The sequence below is a fragment of the Strix uralensis genome, chromosome 7, assembly GCF_047716275.1.
Source record: "Strix uralensis isolate ZFMK-TIS-50842 chromosome 7, bStrUra1, whole genome shotgun sequence".
Taxonomy (NCBI): domain Eukaryota; kingdom Metazoa; phylum Chordata; class Aves; order Strigiformes; family Strigidae; genus Strix; species Strix uralensis.
The window spans coordinates 29,186,471-29,210,289 of NC_133978.1; the positions used below are offsets into that span (position 1 = coordinate 29,186,471).

At 47.5% G+C, this 23,819-nt stretch overlaps 1 protein-coding gene across 1 annotated transcript in view; it reads right to left on the bottom strand.

The window, feature by feature from the left end:
* Positions 1-1,292: 1,292 nt before the first annotated feature.
* COL17A1 (collagen type XVII alpha 1 chain) overlaps positions 1,293-23,819 on the bottom strand; it is a 37,089-nt gene continuing 14,562 nt past the window's right edge. Inside the window, exons 18-56 of the mRNA XM_074874041.1 lie at positions 23,365-23,403; positions 22,372-22,398; positions 21,861-21,887; positions 21,314-21,376; positions 21,038-21,142; positions 20,472-20,534; positions 19,781-19,816; positions 19,586-19,639; positions 19,161-19,196; positions 18,950-18,985; positions 18,474-18,536; positions 18,096-18,131; positions 17,648-17,719; positions 17,264-17,290; positions 16,539-16,574; positions 15,969-16,004; positions 15,650-15,730; positions 14,608-14,643; positions 13,847-13,927; positions 12,583-12,636; positions 12,431-12,472; positions 11,576-11,632; positions 11,357-11,416; positions 10,806-10,832; positions 10,680-10,718; positions 10,452-10,517; positions 9,115-9,162; positions 7,965-8,078; positions 7,551-7,688; positions 6,881-6,964; positions 6,199-6,327; positions 5,029-5,118; positions 4,448-4,561; positions 4,037-4,189; positions 2,845-3,264; positions 2,512-2,652; positions 1,844-1,906; positions 1,541-1,612; positions 1,293-1,342 (exon numbers count right to left, since the gene is read on the bottom strand). Of these exons, the coding sequence (XP_074730142.1) occupies positions 1,293-1,342; positions 1,541-1,612; positions 1,844-1,906; positions 2,512-2,652; positions 2,845-3,264; positions 4,037-4,189; positions 4,448-4,561; positions 5,029-5,118; positions 6,199-6,327; positions 6,881-6,964; positions 7,551-7,688; positions 7,965-8,078; positions 9,115-9,162; positions 10,452-10,517; positions 10,680-10,718; positions 10,806-10,832; positions 11,357-11,416; positions 11,576-11,632; positions 12,431-12,472; positions 12,583-12,636; positions 13,847-13,927; positions 14,608-14,643; positions 15,650-15,730; positions 15,969-16,004; positions 16,539-16,574; positions 17,264-17,290; positions 17,648-17,719; positions 18,096-18,131; positions 18,474-18,536; positions 18,950-18,985; positions 19,161-19,196; positions 19,586-19,639; positions 19,781-19,816; positions 20,472-20,534; positions 21,038-21,142; positions 21,314-21,376; positions 21,861-21,887; positions 22,372-22,398; positions 23,365-23,403 (2,915 nt within the window). The remainder of the gene's footprint in view (positions 1,343-1,540; positions 1,613-1,843; positions 1,907-2,511; positions 2,653-2,844; positions 3,265-4,036; positions 4,190-4,447; positions 4,562-5,028; positions 5,119-6,198; positions 6,328-6,880; positions 6,965-7,550; positions 7,689-7,964; positions 8,079-9,114; positions 9,163-10,451; positions 10,518-10,679; positions 10,719-10,805; positions 10,833-11,356; positions 11,417-11,575; positions 11,633-12,430; positions 12,473-12,582; positions 12,637-13,846; positions 13,928-14,607; positions 14,644-15,649; positions 15,731-15,968; positions 16,005-16,538; positions 16,575-17,263; positions 17,291-17,647; positions 17,720-18,095; positions 18,132-18,473; positions 18,537-18,949; positions 18,986-19,160; positions 19,197-19,585; positions 19,640-19,780; positions 19,817-20,471; positions 20,535-21,037; positions 21,143-21,313; positions 21,377-21,860; positions 21,888-22,371; positions 22,399-23,364; positions 23,404-23,819) is intronic.

Genomic DNA, 23,819 nt, shown 5'->3' on the forward strand with positions numbered 1-23,819 from the left:
TTCAACACTCCGAGCAAGGAAGGTGGCTGTGGCACCCTGGGACAATGTGCAGAGGTGCCCACTAATGTGACTGGGAACCACTGACACCTGAGCAGCAGCTCAGCATCTGCTGGGGTCACATCGGAACAGCCACCACAACCACGAGGTGTGACAGCCCGTGGCCACAGCGAAGCTGGTACTGACTGACCGGTAACACGGATCAGGCAAGTTTGGGGTGAAAAACACACTTTAATTGGGCTGTTTACATTAAAAATTATTTTTTCCCCAATGTTTAAAAACCAAAAAAAATACAAAAATATTTTTAAAAAGATCAACAAATTCTGTTTAAAAGTGCTTCAGTTCGGTCCCTGTTCAGGTCGTGTCCCGCTGTGCCGCTATAAACAGGCATCGCTAAGCACGTGCTGACCCGGGCTCGCCGCGAGGTGCTGGGGTGTGCTGTACCCCACCGCAGCCTGAGCCCCTCCTGGGCTCGGGAGGGGGGGGGTTACTGCACACGGAGCACCAGAGCATCGCAAAACTGCTGAGCCAGGAGGGCATCGCTGTCCGAAGCAAGTCACAGACCAGGGTGACAGTGGGTGCTGACCCCAGGGGTCCAAAATCAGCAGTGGGGGCGGTGGAGCAGGCAGCAGCACCACCATGCAGCTGCGTGCGGGAGGCAGCGCCCGGCCACTTCTCCCCGTAGCGCCTGCTACACTGCAGCGGCAGGGCTGGGCTCAGCGGCTCATGGGGTCACTGTTTGGAGTGCCCCTGCCAGAGCCCCGCGAGCCACAGCCCCACTCGGCACCACCAGCACCTGCTTGAGCAGGTCCCTTCCACTCGGGGCTGGCACAGCAGAGTAGTGAGCAAGCTTAGTCCCAGGGTTTCTTACAGGGCCTTTTGACCTGGGGGCTGAATCTGATCCCTGAAAACTCATGCATTTGGTGGGGGAGGAACTGTGGGTTTTTTTCTTTTTGCTGGATAGTTGCTAAAAAAAAAAAAAATGGTTTTTACATGGCTGGGAGTAATACAAGAAACCTGGACTGGGTGAGACAGGAAGCCCTTGTGAGCCTAAAGACATACAAGGCTGGGAACTCAGGGGCACTAAGCCAAACATCAGCAACAGGAGCAAATACCCACGTTAGAGCCATGCTGGACACGCAAAAGAGCCATTCAGATCTCAGCAGTGACACTGAACTATCAAGTGGTTAGCTGATGGGCAGGGACGTTTTAGCATTAAGGCAGTGAAGATGCAGGCTAATTCTCTATAGGCTGCTGGGAATGCTGCCCAGTGCAGAACTGAGTTGCCTCTTTCCTTAAACCCCAACACTTCTCCTTTTTCTTCTGCCAACATACACTTGTTCACCTGGGGACGAGAAAGTCAAAAGGAGTGTTATTTGAAAAGGTCATGTGGGGTAATAAAGGCAAAAGACCTAAAACAAACCAAAAAAAAAGGGGGCTGGGTGGGTTTTCCAGCAGTTCCCAGAGATGGGCCGGTGCCTGGGGAATCCTGCACTCCCTGACAGGCAAACCCTGCTCTCCTGGGGACGGCAGATGTTCATACCTTTCTCTCCTTTCTCTCCCTTTGGTCCCCTGTGCCCTTGGCGTCCTGGTGGGCCCATCGGTCCAGGGTCACCTGAAAGAAGGAAAAGACCAAGTTTGCCCTTGAGCATGACTGGCCCACGAACAGGGACAGGCCAGGGCCAGGAAGACCAAGTTAGGACGATGCTAGTGCTGAGACCTGAAGGTGCTGCCTCCACTGGGGGCAGGCTGTGACCCTGAGCAGCCCCCTGCCAACTCTCTTTGTGGGCACGGGGCTGCTTCCTGGGTGTTACAGGGCTTGAGAGGGGAGGGATGGCAGCCTTACCTTTGGGTCCAGGATAACCCCTCTCCCCCTTTTCACCGGGTGGCCCCTGGATGGTTCCATATGCTGAAGAGGGAAGTGAAAGAGAGGATGAATGAGTGGGACAAACAACTTGCAAAGGGCTCTGTGCTCACTTAGAAAAGCATCAAGTCAGACTGGAAGGACAATCTCTAGGTTAGATGGGATTGGACTGACTGAGAGCAAGTTTTTCAAAAAATGGTTTTGGTCCCAATGAAGTCCCAGGGGCAAGTTGTGATCTCATTTCACCAGCACAGCTCTGCCACCCTCTCCGGCTGTCCTGGCTGTCACCAGGGCTGGAGCTGGCCCACGCTCAGGGAGGGGAATTTGAGAACAGAGCAAGCAGCTCTCTCATGTTGCTCTCCATGTGCCAGCCCAGCCATGTTAAAATGGGCCACGGGGGTTGCAAGGACTGTGGCCTTCAGGGTTTGGGTTGAGTTTCCCACAAGTAGGGGGAAAACCCGATGTCCTTCCTAATGATGAGACTGCATCTCCCCAGCAAGGGAGGAAGGGGTTGGAAAGACTATCCGCCTCCAGCTTTGTATCTTGACTGCATTTTTGCAGCACACAAAGGTGAAAAGCTCCCTAAGTCTATGAGAGGTTGGAGAGATCTCGGGCATGAGCCAGAAACACCAAGTCAGTATGTCACTTACTTCTAAAGAAGTCCATGAGGTCCTCGGTGACATTGCCATAGGCTGCAAAGACCCTGCTGATGCCAGGGGGACCAGGAGGGCCTGGGGGACCTGCGAGTCTCTGTGCGTTGTAAGACATCAGGTCCTGGAGAATACCTTGGCCTGCAGAATTAAAGATGTCATTTGAAATGAGCTCTGGGAAAACTGTGGCTGGATGCTGAGGCAGGAAGGTGTAAGGGAGAGCTGTACGTAGCAGGAAGGGTGAGGGAAGTGAACAGCATGACACCAGGCATGGGGGGTTAGGAGCTGTGGGCTGGGACAGGGAGGGTGAGGACAAGCAGGAATTCCACTCACTCTGCAGGTTCTCTGACACGCGGAGTGCCAGCTCGTTGTAATCCAGGGAACCAGTGAAGGAGCTGCTAGAAGATCTGCTTGACCCTGTTGATCTCCTGTGTGATTCCTCCTCTGTCAGCAACCCGCCAAAAGCCCCATCACCGCCCATGGAGGCATCATAAGAGCCATCGCTGCCCATGGAGGCACTGTAAGATGACATACTGCTCATGGAGCTGCCATATGAGCTGCCTGTGCCCAGTGATCCCCCACGGGATCCCTCAGCCCCGAGGGATCCTCCATGCAGCCGCTCGGAAGTCCGTAACCCTTGGTATGCTGAAGACATAGACCCAGCCACCAAGCCGCTATCCCCTTTGGGTCCTGGTGGTCCCCGTGGCCCAGGGGGCCCAGGCGGCCCCGAGATGTAGCTTCGAACTTCATCACCTGCAAAATACAAGAGGGGGGACTTCAGGGACACTGGGGTACCTGGGGCCCCCCAGGCTTGGCAGAGGGCCTGAGCTACCACCTGAATGAAGACTGGAGTGTGAAATTCTGTCCTGCCAATCATCGCGGTAACCCTCACCCAGTGCCCTTTCTCAGGCAGCAGGCACATCTGTCAACCTTGATCTCTACAGATGGCACGACGGCCTCCTCCTTCCCATCTCTCCTACAGTTTTGTAATTTGGAAACATGCCCACTCATTTTGCAGAAGGGGGCACTCCTCTGCCAAAGCAGACATTCTGTGACCAGTCTCCCAAATGTGAGGGGATCCCCATGTTTTTGAAAGGCTGCCCTAGATGACTTGCCAGCATGAGAGCTCAGACCAATGCTGCTTCACAGCTGGCTCGGTGCTGCCCTCCAACCCCTACATCATCCACTGCTCTGTAGGCTCGTGTTTGTCAACAAAAATGCTCTTCCCATGGCAAAACTCTTCAGGTGACCTTACTAGGGACTCGCTGTTCAGTACAGGCCAATTGTAACTGCGCAGCACCTGTGCCTTTTGGCTCGCAACACAGACTTTTGCCTTGCAAGGAGACAAGCCTGTGAGGTGTGGGGTAGTCCTGTGTAGACCTGGCTGCAGAGATAAGGTGTTGCTGCAGCCCCAGTTCAGGGAAGGCACCTACAGGACTGCCTCAGCTGTGGCAGAGCCAGCAGCCTACACAAGGCAAAGCATGGCTCAGGGTGTGTGCAGGGAGGATGGATGGTGTCCCCTTACTCTTCAGGTACTGGATCAGCTCGCTCCTGAACTCGTCGCTGTGGGTGATGTCAGCATAGGACAGGAGGCCGGTTCCTGAGAAGCCTGGTGGTCCTGGAGGGCCAGGAGGGCCAGGTGGGCCCTGGACTCCAGAGAGGGAGGAGTATCCCACACCTTGAGAGAGAGGAAGAATTATTTTCCAGCAGTGAGAGGACAAAGAAATCACATGTCTGGGGATCTTGAAAGTTTAAAGTCTTCAACCCCAACTTCCATCCCTTTCCAGCTGATATTGATGAGATTTTTTTTTTTTTTTAAAGTGACCTTGTTCTCAGTGGGCAGTCATGCCCCTGGTAAGCTAAATCTCAGCCTCAGTCCTCCCAGCATCTACAAACAGAATCTCCCTGCCAGCTGTGAGAAACGCAAGTGCTTTACTTTGTAGGTAAGCAGAGACGTCCTCCAGAGTGGTGCCTGGTGATCCAGGGATCCCTGGAGGTCCCTGGGGCCCTGCAGGACCAGGTGGACCGACAAGACCGCTGAATTCAGAGTCTGTAAGACACAAGGGAAGAAAAGGAGTCATCCAAACCACCACAGCCCTGACGAACCTCACTTCCCTGCTTGTAGGCATCACATTGGGAAGTCAAGAGATCCCAAAGAGGGTAGAAGTCCCTGTTTTTTAAATATACTTTTAAAAAGTGGCGTAAGAAATGCCTTTATGCTGCAGAGTTTGGAGAAGACAAAGGGCTCCTCCATCCCCATCCCCAAGACAGCACCTCACTGCTGCTGCTCTCCACAGGAGCACGGTGATCTGTCAGCAGCCCCTCGTGGTCTGTGCGGGTCCTGGCAGAACCCAGGAGACCTGCAGTGCTGCTAACTGAGGCAGAGGGACCATCAGCGTCTCATAGAGGGTTATTTGTCGTGATGGGCAAAAGGGGAAATTCTGTGACTAAGCCTGTAAAAATAGATCCTGAGGGTGTGTAGGGACCTCTGGCAGGGGAGTAAAGAAGTTGGCTCACTTCGCAGGTATGCTGTCAGGTCACTGTAAGATATACCAGGTGTCCCTGGAGGCCCAGGTGGTCCAGGGATCCCAATGCTCATCCCAGAGCCTGCAAAATCAAACAGATCCAAGAGTAGCACATTATCAAAACAGGCTGTTACAGTGTGAGCAGACAGGCTGCAGGGCTTGTTCACAGGCAGCCTTGTTCTGGACTTGGAGTTAAAGCTTGCCCAATAATCCCATCACAAGGGCACCTGCAGACAGGCAGGCATCAGGCCTCTATTCTTGGCAAAAGTTCTGCAGACCTCATGAACCCCTGACATGGGAGGGGGAGGGCACCCCAGGATGTGCAGCTCAGCCGTGACCCACTGGCTGATGCATGTGCTGCTCAACCTGTGTCTGTGCATCTGCAAGCAGCTCTGGTTCTAAACTTTGCACCTTTGTGATTTGTTTTAATGAAATGTCCTCGATGATAAAATGCAGCTGTCCTGCTTGAGCTGTTGGGGTGCTGTGGTTAAGTAGCAATTTCTTGCTTCCAGAGCTAAAGAGGAAATTCCCACCATCTTTGGGGCAGCCCATTAGTGAGATCTGGTCTCCAAGGACAGTTCAGAGAGACTGAGCATGAATCAGGCTGTGCTTTTAAGCAGAAAGTTGCAGCTACGAGGATTAGGCATTTTAGCACTGCTGTTGGGGATGCTCCAGAGTCCTTTCTGTTCGACAGTCCTTACATGCCATATCACCCCTTTACAGATGGGAAAATGAAGCAGACAGGTGGGATTTGTTTCAACTACCTTTAAGCTTCTAAGAGTTTGTTGCCAGAGCTGCCTTGACATGAAGTGGGCATATATCAACTCTTCCATAGAGAGATATATCCTGGCCACAGAGCCAGTAAGAAAAAGGTTATGAAGGCTTTTGAAGATGTTGATGGGCTTCTAAGATGGCTAAAATGAAATTATGCTCCTAAACTCAGTTTTTAGCAAAGCAAGAACTCATTACTAGATTCTGTGAATAGTTTCTTAGCTACAGGGTATCTGTGTTCTGTTCCAAGTCTCTCACAATCCCTGAGAGGAGGTCTCTGTACATAGAGATTCACACAGTCGACACTGGAGGAGTTTTCACTGACAGCAGAAGCTTTCTGCTCAGCTCCTAAAGGAACAGAGGGAAATACACACTAATAAAAAAACATTACTTTTCAAGTAGCTGATAAACCGTCTGGTCAGCTCATCATAATCCAGTGACAGAGACATGCCATCTCCCCCTGGTCCAGGAGGTCCTGGTGGGCCCCGAGGTCCAATTAGATACTGACGAATTTCTTCTCCTGGAAGTGAAAAATGCATCTTTTAAGGCTGTCCAGCTGCTGCAAAGACACCAGGTGTGAGGAGTTCCCAGCAGGTCAGCTGAGCCCCCACCACTAGGGAGACCACCAAAACCTATGGATGCAAAGCTCCTTTTCTGAGTGTGAACTGCCCTGTGTATGGTGTCAGAAACATTTGTGACAGGGCTGGAAACCTCCTACAATCCAGGGTTTGAGGTGGGTGAGAATTTGGATTGCTAAAGGGACCTCCTTGTGCTCTGTTTCTTCAGAACACCCTGGACAACATCTTGGGTAAAGGGAATAAAAAGTGGCTCAGCTGGGAAAGACCATGCTGAGCTCTGTGGCATTTCAGCAGCCATTTGTCTATTTGGAACGTGGAATCTGGTTGATTCCCCACTGGATCACATAGGAGGAGCGCACCTATGGCAAGCCTTTGCCCTCTGAAGCAGCTGCTGGTATCTCCGGTTGGAGACAGGAGACTGGAAGGGAAGGGCAGATCTCCAGGCTGCTGGGATGCTTTACCCCAACCCCCGTATTTCCCTTGAGGGTCACTTACTCTGCAGCATGTCCAGAAGTTCTTGGTACAAACCAGATGTAGTTGATACAGAACTGGCAAATGACTGATAGCGATCTGAAGAGCCTGTGGGAATGAAAAGGTTTTACAGCAGGCAGGATGAGACAGAAGATGAAGAGCGGTCGGGCAGGGACAAAGGAAAGCTGAATTAATCCAGTTTAACTGCTGGGATGGACTTCCTGTGCTCCCAACCATGAATCAATCGCTGTCTCACACATTCTGGTCATCTCCACAGTTGTGTGGTCTGTGCTCTTCTGATTGAAATTCCAGGCTACTTCCAAAAGCTCTGTGACTTTAATCTACTTTAGGAGGGCCCCAAGCATACAAGACAGCCCCAGAATACTTGAGAACACATATACCAAATAGAGCCGCCTCTGTTTGGGTCTTGGGGGCATTACAGGGTCTAATAGCTAATGTTTAATGTGAGACTTTTAAAACAGCAGCAACTGTTAATTAATCTAACCATTTAAATGGGACAAGGCTCAGAGGCCATCTCAGCTGCGTGAAGTCCTGGGACAAGACTGCAGAAGATGAATAACTGGGGTGCTGCTATTTAAAGACTGTTGTTTCTCCTCTGGTTATCACCTCCTAGGTGTTGACAAGCTCAGCCAAGAGTGTGACTCAGTACAGGAAGTACCGACATGGTACTTACTTGTCATATAGCTCATAACACGGGTAGCCAGCTCTGCATAATCCAAGCTCATCCCATCTGCAGTGGTGATGACTCCAGGTGGGCCTGGAGGGCCTGGAGGCCCTTGGGCACCAGTCAGATAATGTCTTACGTTGTCACCTAGGTAGGAAGCCCACGATATGCCCACATCACTAGAGGGAAGACAATGGCCATATGCACAATTACTGGACCCCCTTCCCCTGGCAAAAAGCAGGTCAATAGAAGGACAGTTCTGCAGAGGCCACAGTGGGCAACAGCACTTACACAGTACTCAATAGAAATAAGGCCAGAGCAGTAGGGCTGCTGTTTCTAAAGGGAGAGTGACAAGGGGCTCAGGGAGCAAAAGAGAGATAGGCATGCATCTGCTGACCCATGGCAAAATCTCCTCGTACTCACTCTTCAGGTAGTCAGTGACATACTGCTGAATCTCTTGAGATGAACTTCCACCTGGGCCAGGAGGACCGGGTGGCCCTGGAGGTCCTGGGGGTCCCTGAATTTGTCTGGATCCACCTATAGAAATCATTGTAAGGAGAAGGAGTGTTTTTGGCATGGTTGCATCAGACCAAGCGATGCTAAAGTGTGCTTGCATTAAGCCCTTCCCACAGGTCTAGAAAGAGCTTTGGGAACAGACTCAGACTATGCTATGTCTGAGCACAGGCCATTAGGCAGTATAACATCTTCAGTTAATTCAGCAGTTTATAATTCAGCAGCTCTGCAGGATTGAGTCCAGAGACCTACCCAGCTTTGTACTGACAGACCCGGTCAGTTTGTGCACTAGAGTGCAAAGCTGTGCAGAACTATAGATGGAGATCCATAAAGCTCTCAGGCTCATTAGGCCAACCTTACTGCCCTGCTGCTCCCGATCCCAGCCAGCCTGGGCAGCACCAGCTCAAGAACCTTCTCACTCATCTTAGGTGAACTTGAAATGTATCTCAGATAAAGGTGGGCCCTGTGTGACTCCAGTCACGATGGTGTCGAGTGACACCTCATGCTGTTTAAGGTGTCTGTCTTCCCAGCACCCTGAGGTAGTATTCCTAAGACATGATGCAGAGAATCTGCAAAGGGCTTATTCACGTGGGGGGACACTTAAGTTAATCCATACGCACTTTTTGTGAAACTGCATTAATACCCTGCATACTGAGATGCTCTTACTCAGAATGAAAGCAGCTTAATTCACATGAATCCACCTGAGGGTAAAACTGAACAAAGGGCACTTTTGTTCTGAACAGAAGTTTTTCCACTAGAAGGTTCAATGCAGCTTCCCTACTCCCTTGTGGAACATGGTTAGCCAACCTGGAATCCCTTTCTTTCATGTCCCATGAGGAAAAACTCTGGCTCGGAGGATTCCCAGTAAGCTGGAAACAGAAAACTTGCAGTTCTCAAATTGGGTGATTTAAGGTAGGCTGTGCAAAAAGAGGTTTTGCAAATCCCATCAGCATTAGGTTGGCACCCACACTTGTAAAACCCAAAGGAGCTTTTTCAAAGTCTCCACCAGGGTGTCAGCATTTCTTGATAATATCAGAACAAGGACGGTCTGGCCTCTTACCTCGAGATGCTCCTGGGATGCCAGGAGCGCCTGGAACACCTGCATCACCTGGAAACAGGAATGAGGGAGACAGACAATTGTTATGGGTGTCACTGCATGTTGCATACTTGGTCATGTAAAACAGTTTAGCTACATGTTGTCAGGGAAGCAACTACCCAGCCCTTGTAAATGACTGTCTTGAATTAGTAGCTTGCTGGGGAAGAGCAGAAGGAAGAGGCCGTAGCAGCTTTCCCAAGCCTTCTGTCACCTGCCCAGGTGCCTTGTGCTCAGAGCAATTCTTTAGCCATGGTCCTGCTCTGCCTGAAAAGGCAGGGGTGAGCACAGCTGTAGTTCCCAAAGGACCAGGTTGGCCCATCCTTTAGTCTCAAGCACTCTTGGCTGTGTAAGGCCACCAGCAGAGAGAGAGAGAAGGAAAAAGAGAGAGAGAGAGAGGGAAAAAGAGAGAGAGAGAGAGGGAAAAAGAGAGAGAGAGAGAGGGAAAAAGAGAGAGAGAGAGAGGGAAAAAGAGAGAGAGAGAGAGGGAAAAAGAGAGAGAGAGAGAGAGAGAGAGAAGGAAAGAGAGAGAGAGAGAGAGAAGGAAAGAGAGAGAGAGAGAGAGAAGGAAAGAGAGAGAGAGAGAAGGAAAGAGAGAGAGAGAGAAGGAAAGAGAGAGAGAGAGAAGGAAAGAGAGAGAGAGAGAAGGAAAGAGAGAGAGAGAGAAGGAAAGAGAGAGAGAGAGAAGGAAAGAGAGAGAGAGAGAAGGAAAGAGAGAGAGAGAGAAGGAAAGAGAGAGAGAGAGAAGGAAAGAGAGAGAGAGAGAAGGAAAGAGAGAGAGGGAGAAGGAAAGAGAGAGAGGGAGAAGGAAAGAGAGAGAGAGAGAAGGAAAGAGAGAGAGAGAGAAGGAAAGAGAGAGAGAGAGAAGGAAAGAGAGAGAGAGAGAAGGAAAGAGAGAGAGAGAAGGAAAGAGAGAGAGAGAGAAGGAAAGAGAGAGAGAGAGAAGGAAAGAGAGAGAGAGAGAAGGAAGAGAGAGAGGGAGAAGGAAAGAGAGAGAGGGAGAAGGAAAGAGAGAGAGGGAGAAGGAAAGAGAGAGAGGGAGAAGGAAAGAGAGAGAGGGAGAAGGAAAGAGAGAGAGGGAGAAGGAAAGAGAGAGAGGGAGAAGGAAAGAGAGAGAGGGAGAAGGAAAGAGAGAGAGGGAGAAGGAAAGAGAGAGAGGGAGAAGGAAAGAGAGAGAGGGAGAAGGAAAGAGAGAGAGGGAGAAGGAAGAGAGAGAGGGAGAAGGAAAGAGAGAGAGGGAGCAAGGAAAGAGAGAGAGGGAGAAGGAAAGAGAGGGAGAAGGAAAGGGAGATTTTTAGCTTCACCTTTGGGTCCAGGTGGGCCTGGCGGACCTGGAACTCCTGGAGGTCCCTGCACGGTAATTCTGTCATCTGCCAATTGCAGAAGGAGAGTCAGAGATTCACAGGAATAAAGCATGTGGACAAAATCCTGGCTCCACTAAAACTAAGCTAGAATCACTGGAGCAGGATTTTGCCCACTGGTTTCAGGCTAGGGACAGTGAATTCAAAGATGGAAAGGGGGCACAGACTGACCATGGGAGAATGCTGAAAGGCCAGGCTCGCCCTGTTCTCCTGCATGGGACACAGAAATGGAGGAGCAGTCATATACACAGGCAAGCTACCCTGAACCCCACTGATACCTCCTGGAAGCTTCCTTACCTGTGAATCCTCGTGGACCTCGTTCACCTGCAAACAGGGGAGCAGAGGAACAGTGTTAGCATTTGTTTTGTTCTGGTCTGAAACATCCCAGCCCACACTGCAGAATATTATCATGGCCTTCAATTTTCAGGGCAGAAATGGGTAAAGGGAGTAGGTCCTGTGTTTTCCTGCCAGCTGAGAGCTGAGCTACACTTCACAGGGCAACCTCCTTGCACTGACTTAGACAAGTCCACACTGCATTTTGCAAAATGATTTTTCCCCTTTAATGGCAAATCTGAAGCTCTGAATGCTCCTGAATCAAATGGGCTTGCAAAGTTGGGATCTGAATACAATGATTGCCTTGATGACAGTACTGCAGGCTAATAAATTTCTCTGACAAAGACTTGTTTTCTGTCAGCAAAGAGAAGTCCTATTTAATGACCACTGTGCTAGCTTTCTTAAAGCCACAGAAAGGCAGGACACTTTCTGCTTCCAAGCCCTTTCTTCCTTCTTTTCAGTCTGAGGTGCTGAGATCTATCTAGTATCTTGGTGAGGCAGCAGGATATACCCACCTTGGTCTCCCTTCGGGCCTGGTGGTCCTGGTGGACCTGGTGGGCCTGTGAGGAATGTTTCTGTAATTAAAACAAAAAGGTTTCTTCATGACATCCAACAGAACATGATACAAGTTTCCTCTGGCTCCATCTGATCCTAGCCAAGGATGTGCTTTCTGGAACCCCAACAGTCAGGACATTCCCAGGGCACAGGTGAGGGAATGAGTGGGAAGAACCTACCTGAGGTGGACATGGAAGATCCTGGTCTCCCTGGCGGGCCTGGAGGTCCTGGCAATCCTTCTCCTAGGCAAAGGGATACAAAAAGGCTTTAGGAAGGATGCGCCTCAGCAATGTAAGCAAATGCATGTCAGAGCTGCTACATCTCAAGTCATGGACATAGCTCAAATATTTGTAAGTGTAAGCTAGTATTGTTTTCTCCACACACATCTATCCCTGTTAGTTATTTTTCATTATCTTTTGCCACCACAGCAGACATATGACAGAGAAACTCCTTTCTTTGTGGTACAGAGTGCCTATCCCAGCTGCCCTTCACTACATCGAAAGGGAAGGTTCATTTCATCACACACCTGACCTTCTCCCCTTTGCTCCTGAGCAGAGAGCAAGGAATGGGGTTATGCTCCTGTCTCGTGTACTCCTGCACTTCCCCTCTGTGCTACAGGAAGTGGAGTGGGGATATGCTCCTCATGATAAGAACTGCGCCATCTGTCCCCAGCTGGAAGTTAAGGATGAACAAGTAAGAAGTAAAGTTGGAACTGATTGCAGTTGCTTCCTTTGGGGATTTGTGAACATTGAGCGTCTTTCCAAAAAGTATGGCTTGTATAACTACTACTCTGGCTAGAAAACCTCTGCCAAAGCAAATCTCCTCTCTTGGGCAGAGTCTTGCTCGTGTTAAACTATATTGCAGTGAAATTGTGTTAGTAGGACCCCACTATGTGAAATTCTGCTTCCAGTAAAGTCAGCCCTACTAACTTCCACCAGGTCCAAGATTGCATCTGGGATACCGCAAGGCACAGGATAGACGCACTGGAAAAACCTCCCACTTTCCAGGTTTGTTACAGAGAAACAAGCTCTTACCTGGTGGGCCACGAGGTCCAGGGGGTCCCTGCACAGATTCACCTGATGACAAAAGAAACAGGGATATTACTCAGCAAACTGCACAGCCCAGAAACATGCCATGTGCGTTAGTGTCCCCCTGCTTACATACTGAACTCTGCTATATTACGTACCTGGTGGTCCAGGGGGACCTGGTGGTCCTGCTCGCCCTTGTAAATCTGCCAGCACTGTGCAAATGAAACACACAAAAAAAGGGAAAAATTATTGCTATGGAGCTACTGCTGCTATGGAAACACTGTTGTTATGTTGCTGTTAGAAGCTACTACAAAGTTGGACTAAGGCAGGACCTGGGTGATCTAAGCCAAAGTTGAGGCAGAGAGGGGAGAGGAGAGATGTGTTTGGTTGCCAGCACGCAGGTTAGGACATGGAGCAAAATACAGTGCTGAGCAGGCTGGCAGCATGTTGGAAACTGAGAGGAGATCTCTCTGGAGAGTAATGGTTGCTGAGGGAAAGAGCAAAGGACTCAAAGGCTAGAGAAGGAGGGAAAGAACTTTCAAGGAGAGGGAAGATTTTCAAAGAGGGGCAAGTTTGGGGAGGAGAACATCATACAGTCATTATTTAACAAGTAGCTGCACTGTGTTATCTTGATTGGAGATGTATCCTCACCTCCAAGCTGAGGCATAAACTCAGTGATGCTGAGATCCAAGAGTCCTGAAGGGGGGATGGGACAGTACTGAAGCACGGTCTGGATCAACACGACCCCATTCAGATAGTGACTGGGCAAGGACCATTTATGCCCTCCTCTACCTTGCCTCTCCTGCACACTTCAGAGGTCCCAGACTCTAGGATTACTGACTGTAAGTGCACCACACATCTAGTATTGCACAGAGCAAGCAGACACTTTTCTTGGGATGCTGCTAAACCATTCTGTTCTGCTCCACTTATTTTCATCTTAAAATAGCATTTGTTCCCCTGTGAATTTGTCCTCTAATTCATAGAGAGATTTTGATTTCTGTTGCTCAGACTAATGTGCCTTTTCAGACTGGTTCTCCTCTTACGGATGGCTCTGTGTTCATATTACATAGGGAACTGCCCTGTGCGAACACAGTGGTTAAAAGGCCAGCCTGAAACCTCACAGCTCTATGACCATCTCTGCTGTTAGGGACTGTTCACCAGTCACCATTCCTTAGCTTTCCTCTCAGTGACATGGGCCTGATGCCATCTACCTCCTTTTGAAAGCACTTTGGGATGCACAGATGAGAAGGAGGGCAGGAGAGGTAGCTGGTATTGCTGTCCGACCACCAAACATACACACACACGCTTGCCCTACATCACGTTGAGCGGAAAGAGGTAGAGACATCTCCTGTTAGCTGTGAGCAGGCCTTGAGGCCTCTGGCACCTCTCCAAGCAAAGGAGTGGAAAAACAGGTCCACCTACTTTGAGATGTTAATGATGAGACTTCTGTTTTGATAGTTTCTATCACAGCTTCACCTGGGGATCCCTTCTCGCCCCGTGGACCTTTTTCAGGAAAAAAAAGAAAGTGAATTATGTCACAGAGAGGGTGACATTTTATACCCACTCCTCACCCCCCTGACAACAGGTTCAGACTTTGCTTATGTGACCTGGGAGCATGAACTCAGTTCCTGGCTCTGAGGGACACTATTCAAATGTGGAAATTACTGCACAATTTGCTCTATCAGGATCATGGAAAACTGGCTAAGAAAGGTTCTTAGGAGTCAGCTCTGTTCAAGCCCTTCCAAACAGATGTCTGTCCAACTGGCAGTGGTTTCGCAGCGACATTATTCCCAGTTTGGCTCTAGTTTGTTCTCCCACCTTTCAAAATGGCAGGAGGTATCCAGCTGGGCTATAGCCCCTATCACAGAAAGGCAACTGCACTTGAGAAGTGCCTTAGAAATGCCAGCCTCCGGAAAAAATAACATAAGAAAAAAGACATTTGCAGCACCCACATCACACTGGCTCTTACCACCCACCTTATTTCCCTGGGAAAGAAAAAGAGAATAGAAATTCTTTTACAAGATTAATTAAGCCAAATAATGCAGTAAAATGAACTGAAAGGAAGAAATCTGCAAACAAAAGGGAGAGGGATTCTGTCAAAGGCTGAGAGAATTAGAAACAATTGAAAACTAATTAATTCAGTTCTCTTAAGAAGCAGAATCAAAGCTGATGGAGAATGGTACCTTGCTGTCCAGGGAGACCAGCTGGTCCAACAGGACCTGGTTTCAAAGGGAAAAAAAAAAAAACAGATTGCATTAGATTTTCCTGGTTGTATTTTACAGTAGCAGGAAAGAATCAATAGGTCTTTTATAAGAACTGAGGCTATCAAATAATCTATTTGTCTGCACAAGTAAATGGATTGCTATGGGGTATGAATTCATCAATGTCCCATGTATTATTTGAAGCTCTAGAGAAGAGACTTATTTTCTATCATATGGCAATTAAAGTGCCTGGTGCATCTTATGTTGGGGAAATAATCAGAATGTCACTGACGACAATAGAAATGCAATAGGCCTAACCCTCCTCTCGCATTCCCTGCTGCAAATTGAGGCCAGCTCCACCAAACCAGCTCCAGGATTAGCTCCAGCTATTCAGCTGGGAGGGGCACAGGAGTGCCATGGGAACCAGGGCTCAGGCACTTGGCTGCCTGACACCAGGGTGCTGGAGGGCGGTGTCTGACCTGGGACAGAGGTGTCTGAGGACCAAGCTCATGCATAGCCAGAGTCTGTGTGTGTGTGTGTTGGTGTGCAATATTTGCAGATGCTCTCGTGGGATTTCTGCTGTCTTGACTTCAAAGCTAAAACTGGAAAACGAGCACTTCCTGATTTCAGTAACAGTGCCAGGAAAGGGATTAGACACAAGACTGCTTTCCTGAGAGGCAAAAGAGCTTGATTCTACTCACTGGATTTGACCTATCACTACCTTGTACTCATCAGATCAAAGCACAACAGTGTTCCCCATTTCTCCATCTTCCCGGCCCTCCCTTCTGTCCTTCCCCCCTGTGATCATATCCCTTTTCTCCCTTGAGGCTGCTGCCTTCCTAACTCAGTCTGAGATCTTAGTCTTTCTGCAGGGAAGGGTGAGGACTGTGAGTCCTGCCTGAGCAATCTTGCCTCCCAGACAGGGCAGCCTGGCAGAGACAATAAACATCACACATTAAATTAAGAACTGGATGCACAGCAATGCAAGCTGCCTGCAAAAACCACAGAAGAGCAGCTTCCTCACCTGGAACACCTGGGGGTCCAGTGGGGCCGGCTGGGCCTGGGGGACCTGGTGGGCCTGGCAGAGCAATAGTTGATGAACCCTCTGAAACACAAACACACACATAGAGTTGCACACACACACATATATACACACATTCAGCAAATGTGTAACAAATCTATCCTTAGGGAATCACATATCTACAGTATATGTATTCTCCCAATACAGGGAGCCCCAGTAGTACAGGTCTGACACACAGTCGAGATGAATTTAGGAGCCATAACAAAAAACAGAGAAAATCCTCCAAAAGCAGAAGTGTTTCAACTCCCACTGCACTACATACCAGCACTTATGACTTTTCCTGGAGCTCCAGGTTCTCCTAAGAAAACAAAAAGACAAAAAATGAACTTCTTTTTTGGGGAAGATCTGTCACTAGCTCAATGACACTGGCTTATTAAACATGTGATTTCTGTTCTTTTTGCTCTCGATCTTGTCTGAGAAGTCATAGCACTAGGTGATCATGTGGGAAGCAACAGAGCTCAGCTAATCCAGAGATATCCTCTGATCAGCTTTCCAAGCATGACATCTGCCAATATAAGCAATAGGCCCTGATTTATCCAAGGCAGGCACACAGCTTCCACTGCAGTCACCAGGCATCATACTCATATACTCAGGGCAGAACCAGGTTTGCTAAGGTCTCAGTGGAGAACTCTCATGCTGGGTGCCTCAGCAGATGCCCTGCCTTTCCTGTATGCTCAGGGAGGCTTTGGCTACTGTCTGTTTCTCAAACATTCCCTTCCTAAATCCACTAGATGCCACTGTTGATTCAGGGACTGGTCAGCAGAGCAGATAATCCTCCCTAAAATGAAGTGCTTAGAGACAAAATGAGTATTAGGGAAGAAACAAAACTCACCTTTAGCCCCTGGTCGGCCTGGGTTGCCTGGAAGTCCTGATATGAGGTAGATGAACAATTTAAAACGATTAGTGCAAATACCGTTTGCTCTATTTTCTCCAGTTACTCCAGTTGAGCTTCACTTATGGGTTTATAGAAGGAGCTCCCTGTTTAAGACCCTGGCTTTCAGCATTTACAAGCAGGTCCCTGACAGCAAGTGGAGGAATTCACAGTGGACTGTAGACTGAGCTGGTAGTGTCCCTGGGCATAGTTAAGGGCTTCCCTTCTCCCACTGCTCCCTGGATGATGGCACTGCTCCCCAGATTTATCCATAGCTTCTCCCAGGTACTGCTCCCTGTCCCAAGGCTATTGGATAAATTTCCTCGTGACTTGCCCCCCAAACCAGCTCTGCTTGCAGACATCACATCCTCTGTTTCCACCTCTGCTGCTACATCCTCTCCACTGTTTCTGCTGCTGATTAGAAGGACTTTTCAGTGATGCACATGAAACGTTATTTATTGCAAACTATGTTTTGGGAAGAGGCAAATTTTCAACACTCCGAGGCCCTGCATTCTGCAAAAATTACACACCAACAACAAAATCTGCCTCAAAAGCCAAAGGAGGTGCAGAAACCTTGGGATATCACTTTGGAAGCCCTGAGCAGCACAGAGGGAAAATTACAAGGATTTTTTGAGCCCATGTCAAAGTGTGTCATTGATAAATTGGTATATGGTGGAAAAGCCTACCTGGTGGTCCTTGCGGTCCTGTGAGACCTGGCAGAAAAAGGCAAAAATTCCAAGATGTCTAAACAAATTTCAGGTGGGGAAAGGATAGACAGGGAGAAAAAGTTTACATACACTTGAAATTACAAGACACAGTCCACAAGTGGTGTAAACTGGTGTAGCACCTGGTGTATAAACTGAACGTTGGCTAATAGCAGCTCATGTTTGCAGTGTGTGCAATCCTGAGATCACAAAGGGTCTAGATTCCCTGGGTGTTTTCCTTTCATCATCATCTTACAGTACAGAGATCCTCAGCCAGCCTTAACTTCAAATTGACTGGAAATTGTTGACAAAGACATCTGTGTTCCTGACTGACCAGAAAGTATTTTTGTTCTCTGTATGCTTTACCTGGCTGTCCTGTGTCTCCAGAGGGTCCTGGAGGGCCTCGGGCTCCTGGCATTCCCATAAGACCTGGTTCACCTAGGGATATAATCACCATTAACAAGCCAGAAGTCACTGACTTCTTAAAATCTACCAATCCATTCAAGCTTGGCCACCAGCCGTTCTGCAGCACTTTCTATCTATTGTATCCTCATAGCCAACTGGTCATTTTCAGCATCAGTGTCTGGGAGGTGAACATCAATGACAGAAGAGTTCTGTAGTGAGAACTCTGTAACAAGTTTATAGCCAGCTCCATTATATGTCTTAGTTCCATGCTTACGTGGTTGACTCTTCAGTTCTGAGACGGCAAGATCCCAGAACATGAATCTGCTGCTATTTTCTCCAACCCCTTTTGCAAATAAACCTCCTGCCAAATCACAAAGTACTTGACTTCTACCTGAAAGGAATCCCTTACCTTTTTCACCTGCCTGTCCATCACGGCCAGCTTGTCCTGTCCAAAGAAAAGAGATTGTTAGGGACTGCTGATATAGTACCACAGTTGCCCTGTCCTTCTACTAAGCAGAGCACAGCCCCAAACACAAGAGAGTGGCTTTTCATCATACTGCATCTGAAAGAAACCTTGGCTGCAGTTACTGAAGATCCAGAAAACATTTACTTGAAAATCAGCTGTAGGACATCTTTTCTGAGCATACAGACTAATCTTAGCTATCTAGAGAAAACACCTAGGATCACAACAAGTATGATTCCACTCTCATATTGTTTCCTTGTCTGTGCTCACAGAAACACACTCTGGGTGCCTCACATATAAACATGGCTGTTTCCTGTTACCCACCTACAGGTCCTTTAGCCCCTGGCTCTCCTGGAGGACCAGGCATTCCTCTTGAGCCTTGTTCACCTGTAGTAAAATGGTATGAAAATGAATCAAACAAATCTTGGTGAAGATACAGTTTATGACTGTCAGCAATATTTGGTGCTTTGTAATTGAAAAACAGCATTGACATGATGTTCAGGCCTCAAGACTCATGACTGTCTCTGGGTATTAGAAAAGCTCAAGTGACCTGAATACAGGGCACGGGAGGGAGAACTTCCCTAAAGCTAAATACAAAGATCGCTACCAAGATTACTGGAATCAAGAATGGGATCTATTTGTTTAAAACTTGGGTGCAAAAATAAAACTCCTATAACCAATAACATCATAATTTTTCAGAAAGCTAACTGGGATTCACTGGGCTATACTGTTATTTGAAAACTCAAATAATACATGTGTATATTAGATAGGCTGTTACTCCAGGAAAACAGTCCACTGACCTGTCATTCCACGAGAACCCTTCTCACCCTGATCACCTGTGGTACAAAAAAAGGGAAGGATTCTGTGAGATTGTTTTATTCTAAAATGTTTCCATCAGAGAAAATAAAGTCTGCTTTAGCAGCCAAAGAAGAATAGGGTTAATACCCATGAACAGTATCCACATCTAAAGGAATCTAAAGAAAATATCCACAAAAGATATCTAATTGATACCTTTAGGTCCAGGGGCTCCAATGGCTCCTTTCTCACCTGAAAGATATATGGGTGATTGAAAAATAGTAATAACAAGTCAGAAGAGAAAGGAATTTCATGCATCAAGGAAAAAAATCATAGGGAAAATACAGATACTCTGATGCCAGACAAATGCAAACTTGAAATTCCTTTCCTTCAATACAGCTCCATCCATCCAACCATGTTTCCTCACCTAGACTGTTCTGTTACCTCTGTGTCTCTTACATTTCTCAAGATTTGCCTGCAATCATTGACTAAGTTTAGTTCTTCCTCCCCTTTCCTCAGTCTTATGCTCTTCTTTGCCCCTAGCATAAAAATGCTACATGTTCATGTCTGCCACTCAGAGCAGTGCTAGAAAAGCACATCAGATAGGGCTGCTGTAATTGCTGAGGGGAAGAGAAGCTTACCTTTAGCACCTGGGAGACCTGCTTCTCCTCTAAATCCTTGTAGGCCTGGAGGACCTGCAGAAAAATGAGATGGGGGTTTTAACTCATCCCACTCACCATTATGTATCACTGAAGAATAAAAACTATGAGAAGCTGTCATACTGGTTTTGTTTTCTCTAGTCTATAGATGCCATAGCAAAGGAATGCAACACTCACCTGGAGGACCTTGTGGGCCTGGAGAACCCATCAGACCTGTGAAAAAGGAACATGGATTTTCTTTCAGTAATGCCACAATTAAAATATGAACAAATCTATTTTGGTTTGCCCAACAGCATCCATAACCCAACAGCTGTTTAGCAGATTGGAATCCCCCCAGCCACTAGAAGAACTTGCATCACTGGCATCCTCAAAACAAGGACAACAAATCTACACAACTTAGTTCTTGTGACATAGAGGAAGTGGTTTTCCCTAAAGTAAAGAGACTCAAGCGTTCCATCTTGGCTGAGATGCTGGGATCTGTGCTTCAGCTGGGACCCACTTTTTTATAGTGCAATTTTTATTGCAGTTACATGGATTGTAGAGCTGTAACTCTGTTAGAAGCCTGTTAAGGATATGAGTTTACCTTATTATTTCTGAAAGCATAATAAAAACAGCTGGAAATATCACACATCTTAAAGATCGCTGTTTTGAGAAACCTCCCTGCCAATCCTCATTCTTACTAAAAATCTCCAAGAATTTATTGCACTAAAGGTTATGTGTACCTATCAAAGTAAATCTTAGCTAAAATGAGGACCATTAGTTCACTTTTCTGATTACTGCAGTGCAATACAAGTGAAACAGGAAGGCTGGAATGTTCATTTACCCATAACTAGTCTGCTACGCTCCCTCTGTTCATCTTCATATTTACCTTTAAGGCCAGCAGAACCTGGGGGACCAGGTGGCCCTGGAGGACCTGGCTCACCAACACCACCTGCAGAGTAAGAGCATGAATAGATACTGTAGAATACAATTGTGATCCTATTTTTCCATTATCCCATCTCCTGTTATTCTTTCTCTGGCAAGTGTCATGAATAATCTGTTGGTCAGTTCAGAACACCCAAATAAGCATGCTTGTCCAAGAAAAAAATCCCATCTCACTGGGCTTTAGGATGAGCAAGACAAATCCCCCAGATTTGGTGACCTGGATAACTGGGAAGAAGATGACCTTGATACTACGTGCTTTTGGTTCTGCCATACTCAAACCTGACTGGCACTGAGACCTGGCAAACCAAAACAACCCTTGTTTACGCACTGTAAATTTGGCAGAAAAAAATCCCTTAGGCCAGATTTGTCTGTGCTGGGAAATGTCTGACATGAAAATTGGTTTTGAATAACCAAATCAAATTCTATCACTGAGGTGTTTTATAAACTGGGACCAATCTCTAGCTTTTGTCCATATCTATTTTATCCAAGAATGGGACACCTAGTTCCTACCTCTGTCTCCTTTTTCTCCAAATCCAGGTGGTCCAGGCTCCCCTCGAGGTCCTGGTAGCCCTTCTCGACCTCTTTGTCCCATGGGACCTTCCATGCCAGGATCACCTACAGAAGACAAATGACTGTAAAAAAAGGTGTCTATGGGAGGCCTTGGGCAAAAGGATCCATGGCCACCTCTGTGGGGGAAGGAAATGATCACACCAACCTGGTGTCTGTATTCCCATGTCATCTGTCAACCAGTTGTGAGAGACTCACAGCACTGACAGAGATGCTTACCCATGCTGCCTTTCTGTCCTTTCGGTCCTTCTGGTCCTTGGTGCCCAATTGGACCAGGAATGCCTGGAAAGAAAAACACAACAGATATTCAGGATCCTTGCCTGTGTAGCATGAAAGAATAACATGCAAATTAGGGGAGCCTGAAGCCCAGAGGGATTCATCAGCTGGGGTAAAGAATATATTATTTCAAAGGTGGGTACTTGAACAGGGATCTCTTAAGAACACAATAGATATAAGAGCACAAGGAAGTTGGGCCAAGTACTTATGCAGCTGTGGGACTCTGTCAAAGGTAGGCTGGGATCTTCACAACCCCAAATTAGGCATGTTCAACTAAGTGGAAGTCAGGCTGAGGCCTTGCTTGTAACCAAGTCTCTGAGCTGTGTCTGTAGCTCAGCACCGATGTATTAATCAAGTGACTTAGTCTACGCTAAATATTGACTCTTTAGAGAACCACCTTGAGCCAGGTTTGAGCAGTGCAAAACTTGTTCATGCCTACAGTAATGTCACTAAATGTCCTCCGTCAAAGGGGAGCTGTACTACTGCCCACCTGGGACACCAGGAAGTCCTCGCTCTCCTGTAAAGAGAAAGAAATAGAGTCAGTGAGGAACAGGTCTTCCCTGTTTGACACTTTGGCTGACACTCACCCCCCATAAAAAAGGAGTTTATGTTCCTGGTGTGTTTACAAGTTCTACTGTCTCCAGGAATGGCACATTGGCCCCCTTGTATTTATGCAACGGATTGAACAATTTACACCACACAAAATCCTCTGAAGCACTCTGTGATCAAACCAGGTAGAACTGGCTTCAGGAATGACTTTCATGCAGGTGAAAGAAATTTCTAGATTCAAAGTGAGATCTGTCATCTCTTCTACCGTGAACTCTAAAATTGTCTTTGCCTGGAAGAAGAGCAAAAAAACCCAACCACCACAACAATATCTGAACTACAGAATGCATCAGCTTCTCTATCTAACTTCTGGAGTAACAAAAATCACTATTCACTATTCAGGCCCTGTGGCAGGCTGCCAATCTACCTGAGAAAGCAGGTAACTCCAGACTCACCTCTGGGACCTTGCATTCCCATGTCACCTGAGAAAAGAAGAAAAAAAAATAAAATCAGGAGAGATCCTGGAGATATTTCCAATGATTACTCATTCATTTTGTTTTTCGAGTTGCTTTCCCACCTTCAAAGAAAAATGAAGGAGTTTTGGGTGAACAGGGACACTTCACACTTGAATAGTGCAGGATCAGACCCATCCCACTAGTGGCAAACAGGATCTGGCCTTTCATACCAGCACAATGCAAGACTGGGCCTCCTGTATTAGTTCTGCATGTGATCAGGCCCTCTACAGTTTATGCAGCAAACCAGCAGTAGGGAAGTGATTGTCCCCCTGTACTCAGCATTGGTGAGGCCACTCCTTGAATACTGTGTCCAGTTTTGGGCCCCTTGCTACAAGAAAGGCATTGAGGTGCTGGAGCATCTCCAAAGAAGGGCAACAAAGCTGGTGAAGGGTCTAGAGAACAAGTCTTATGAGAAGCAGCTGAGGGAACTGGGGTTGTTTAGCCTGGAGAAAAGGAGGTTCAGGGGAAGCTTTATCACTCTACAACTACCTGAAAGGAGGCTGTAGTGAGGTGGGTGTGAGTCTCTTCTCCGAAGGAACAAGGGATAGGACAAGAGGAAATGGCCTCAAGTTGTGCCAGGGGAGGTTTAGACTGGATATCAAGAAAAATTTCTTCACTGAAAGGGTTGTCAAGCATTGGAACAGGCTGCCCAGGGAAGTGGTTGAGTCATCACCCCTGGAGATATTTAAAAGATGTGTAGATGTGGTGCTTAGGGACATGGCTTAGTGGTGGACTTGGCAGTGGTAGGTTAATGGTTAGACTCGATGATCTTAAAGATATTTTCCAACCCAAATGATTCTATGATTCTTTTTGTTCAAGTATAAACCAGCTTCATCTTTCTCACTTGACCCCTGTGGCAACATCCACCCCAAACTCGTGCATTGCCAGAGCCAAGGAATAGGACAGGGGAAGAAGAGGACTATATGGCTGTACCTTTCTCACCAGGTTCTCCTCTCTCCCCTCGGAAGTAGCCTGTAACAAGAAGTGAAGAGGCTGTTAGAGTGCATTATACATCAGAATAGCTACTCGTTTCACGTACAAGGATCATTCTATTTGGATTTTGAGGCTGCAGGTAGCACAGGCTATCAAGCACAGCATGGCTTTGTAAGTAGTTTCCTCAGCAAATTTGCTTTTGCCAATCCATGAAACTTCTGAAGCTGGCTGGGAGAATGTAGGCTCTTCTGTTCTTAACCTATTCCCATCATCTGCTAAACAGAAGTAAATCATCTTTCCCTTGCTAACAAATGTAGCATGAGAAATAAAGTGTCAGTTCATTTTTCTGTGTAGTTCTTTCAAAATGGAAAACTCACTTGCTACAGCAAACATGATACATCCTGGCACAGGATGGCATGTCTACAACCTCCTTTCTTCTCCCTTTTCTGCTGGCT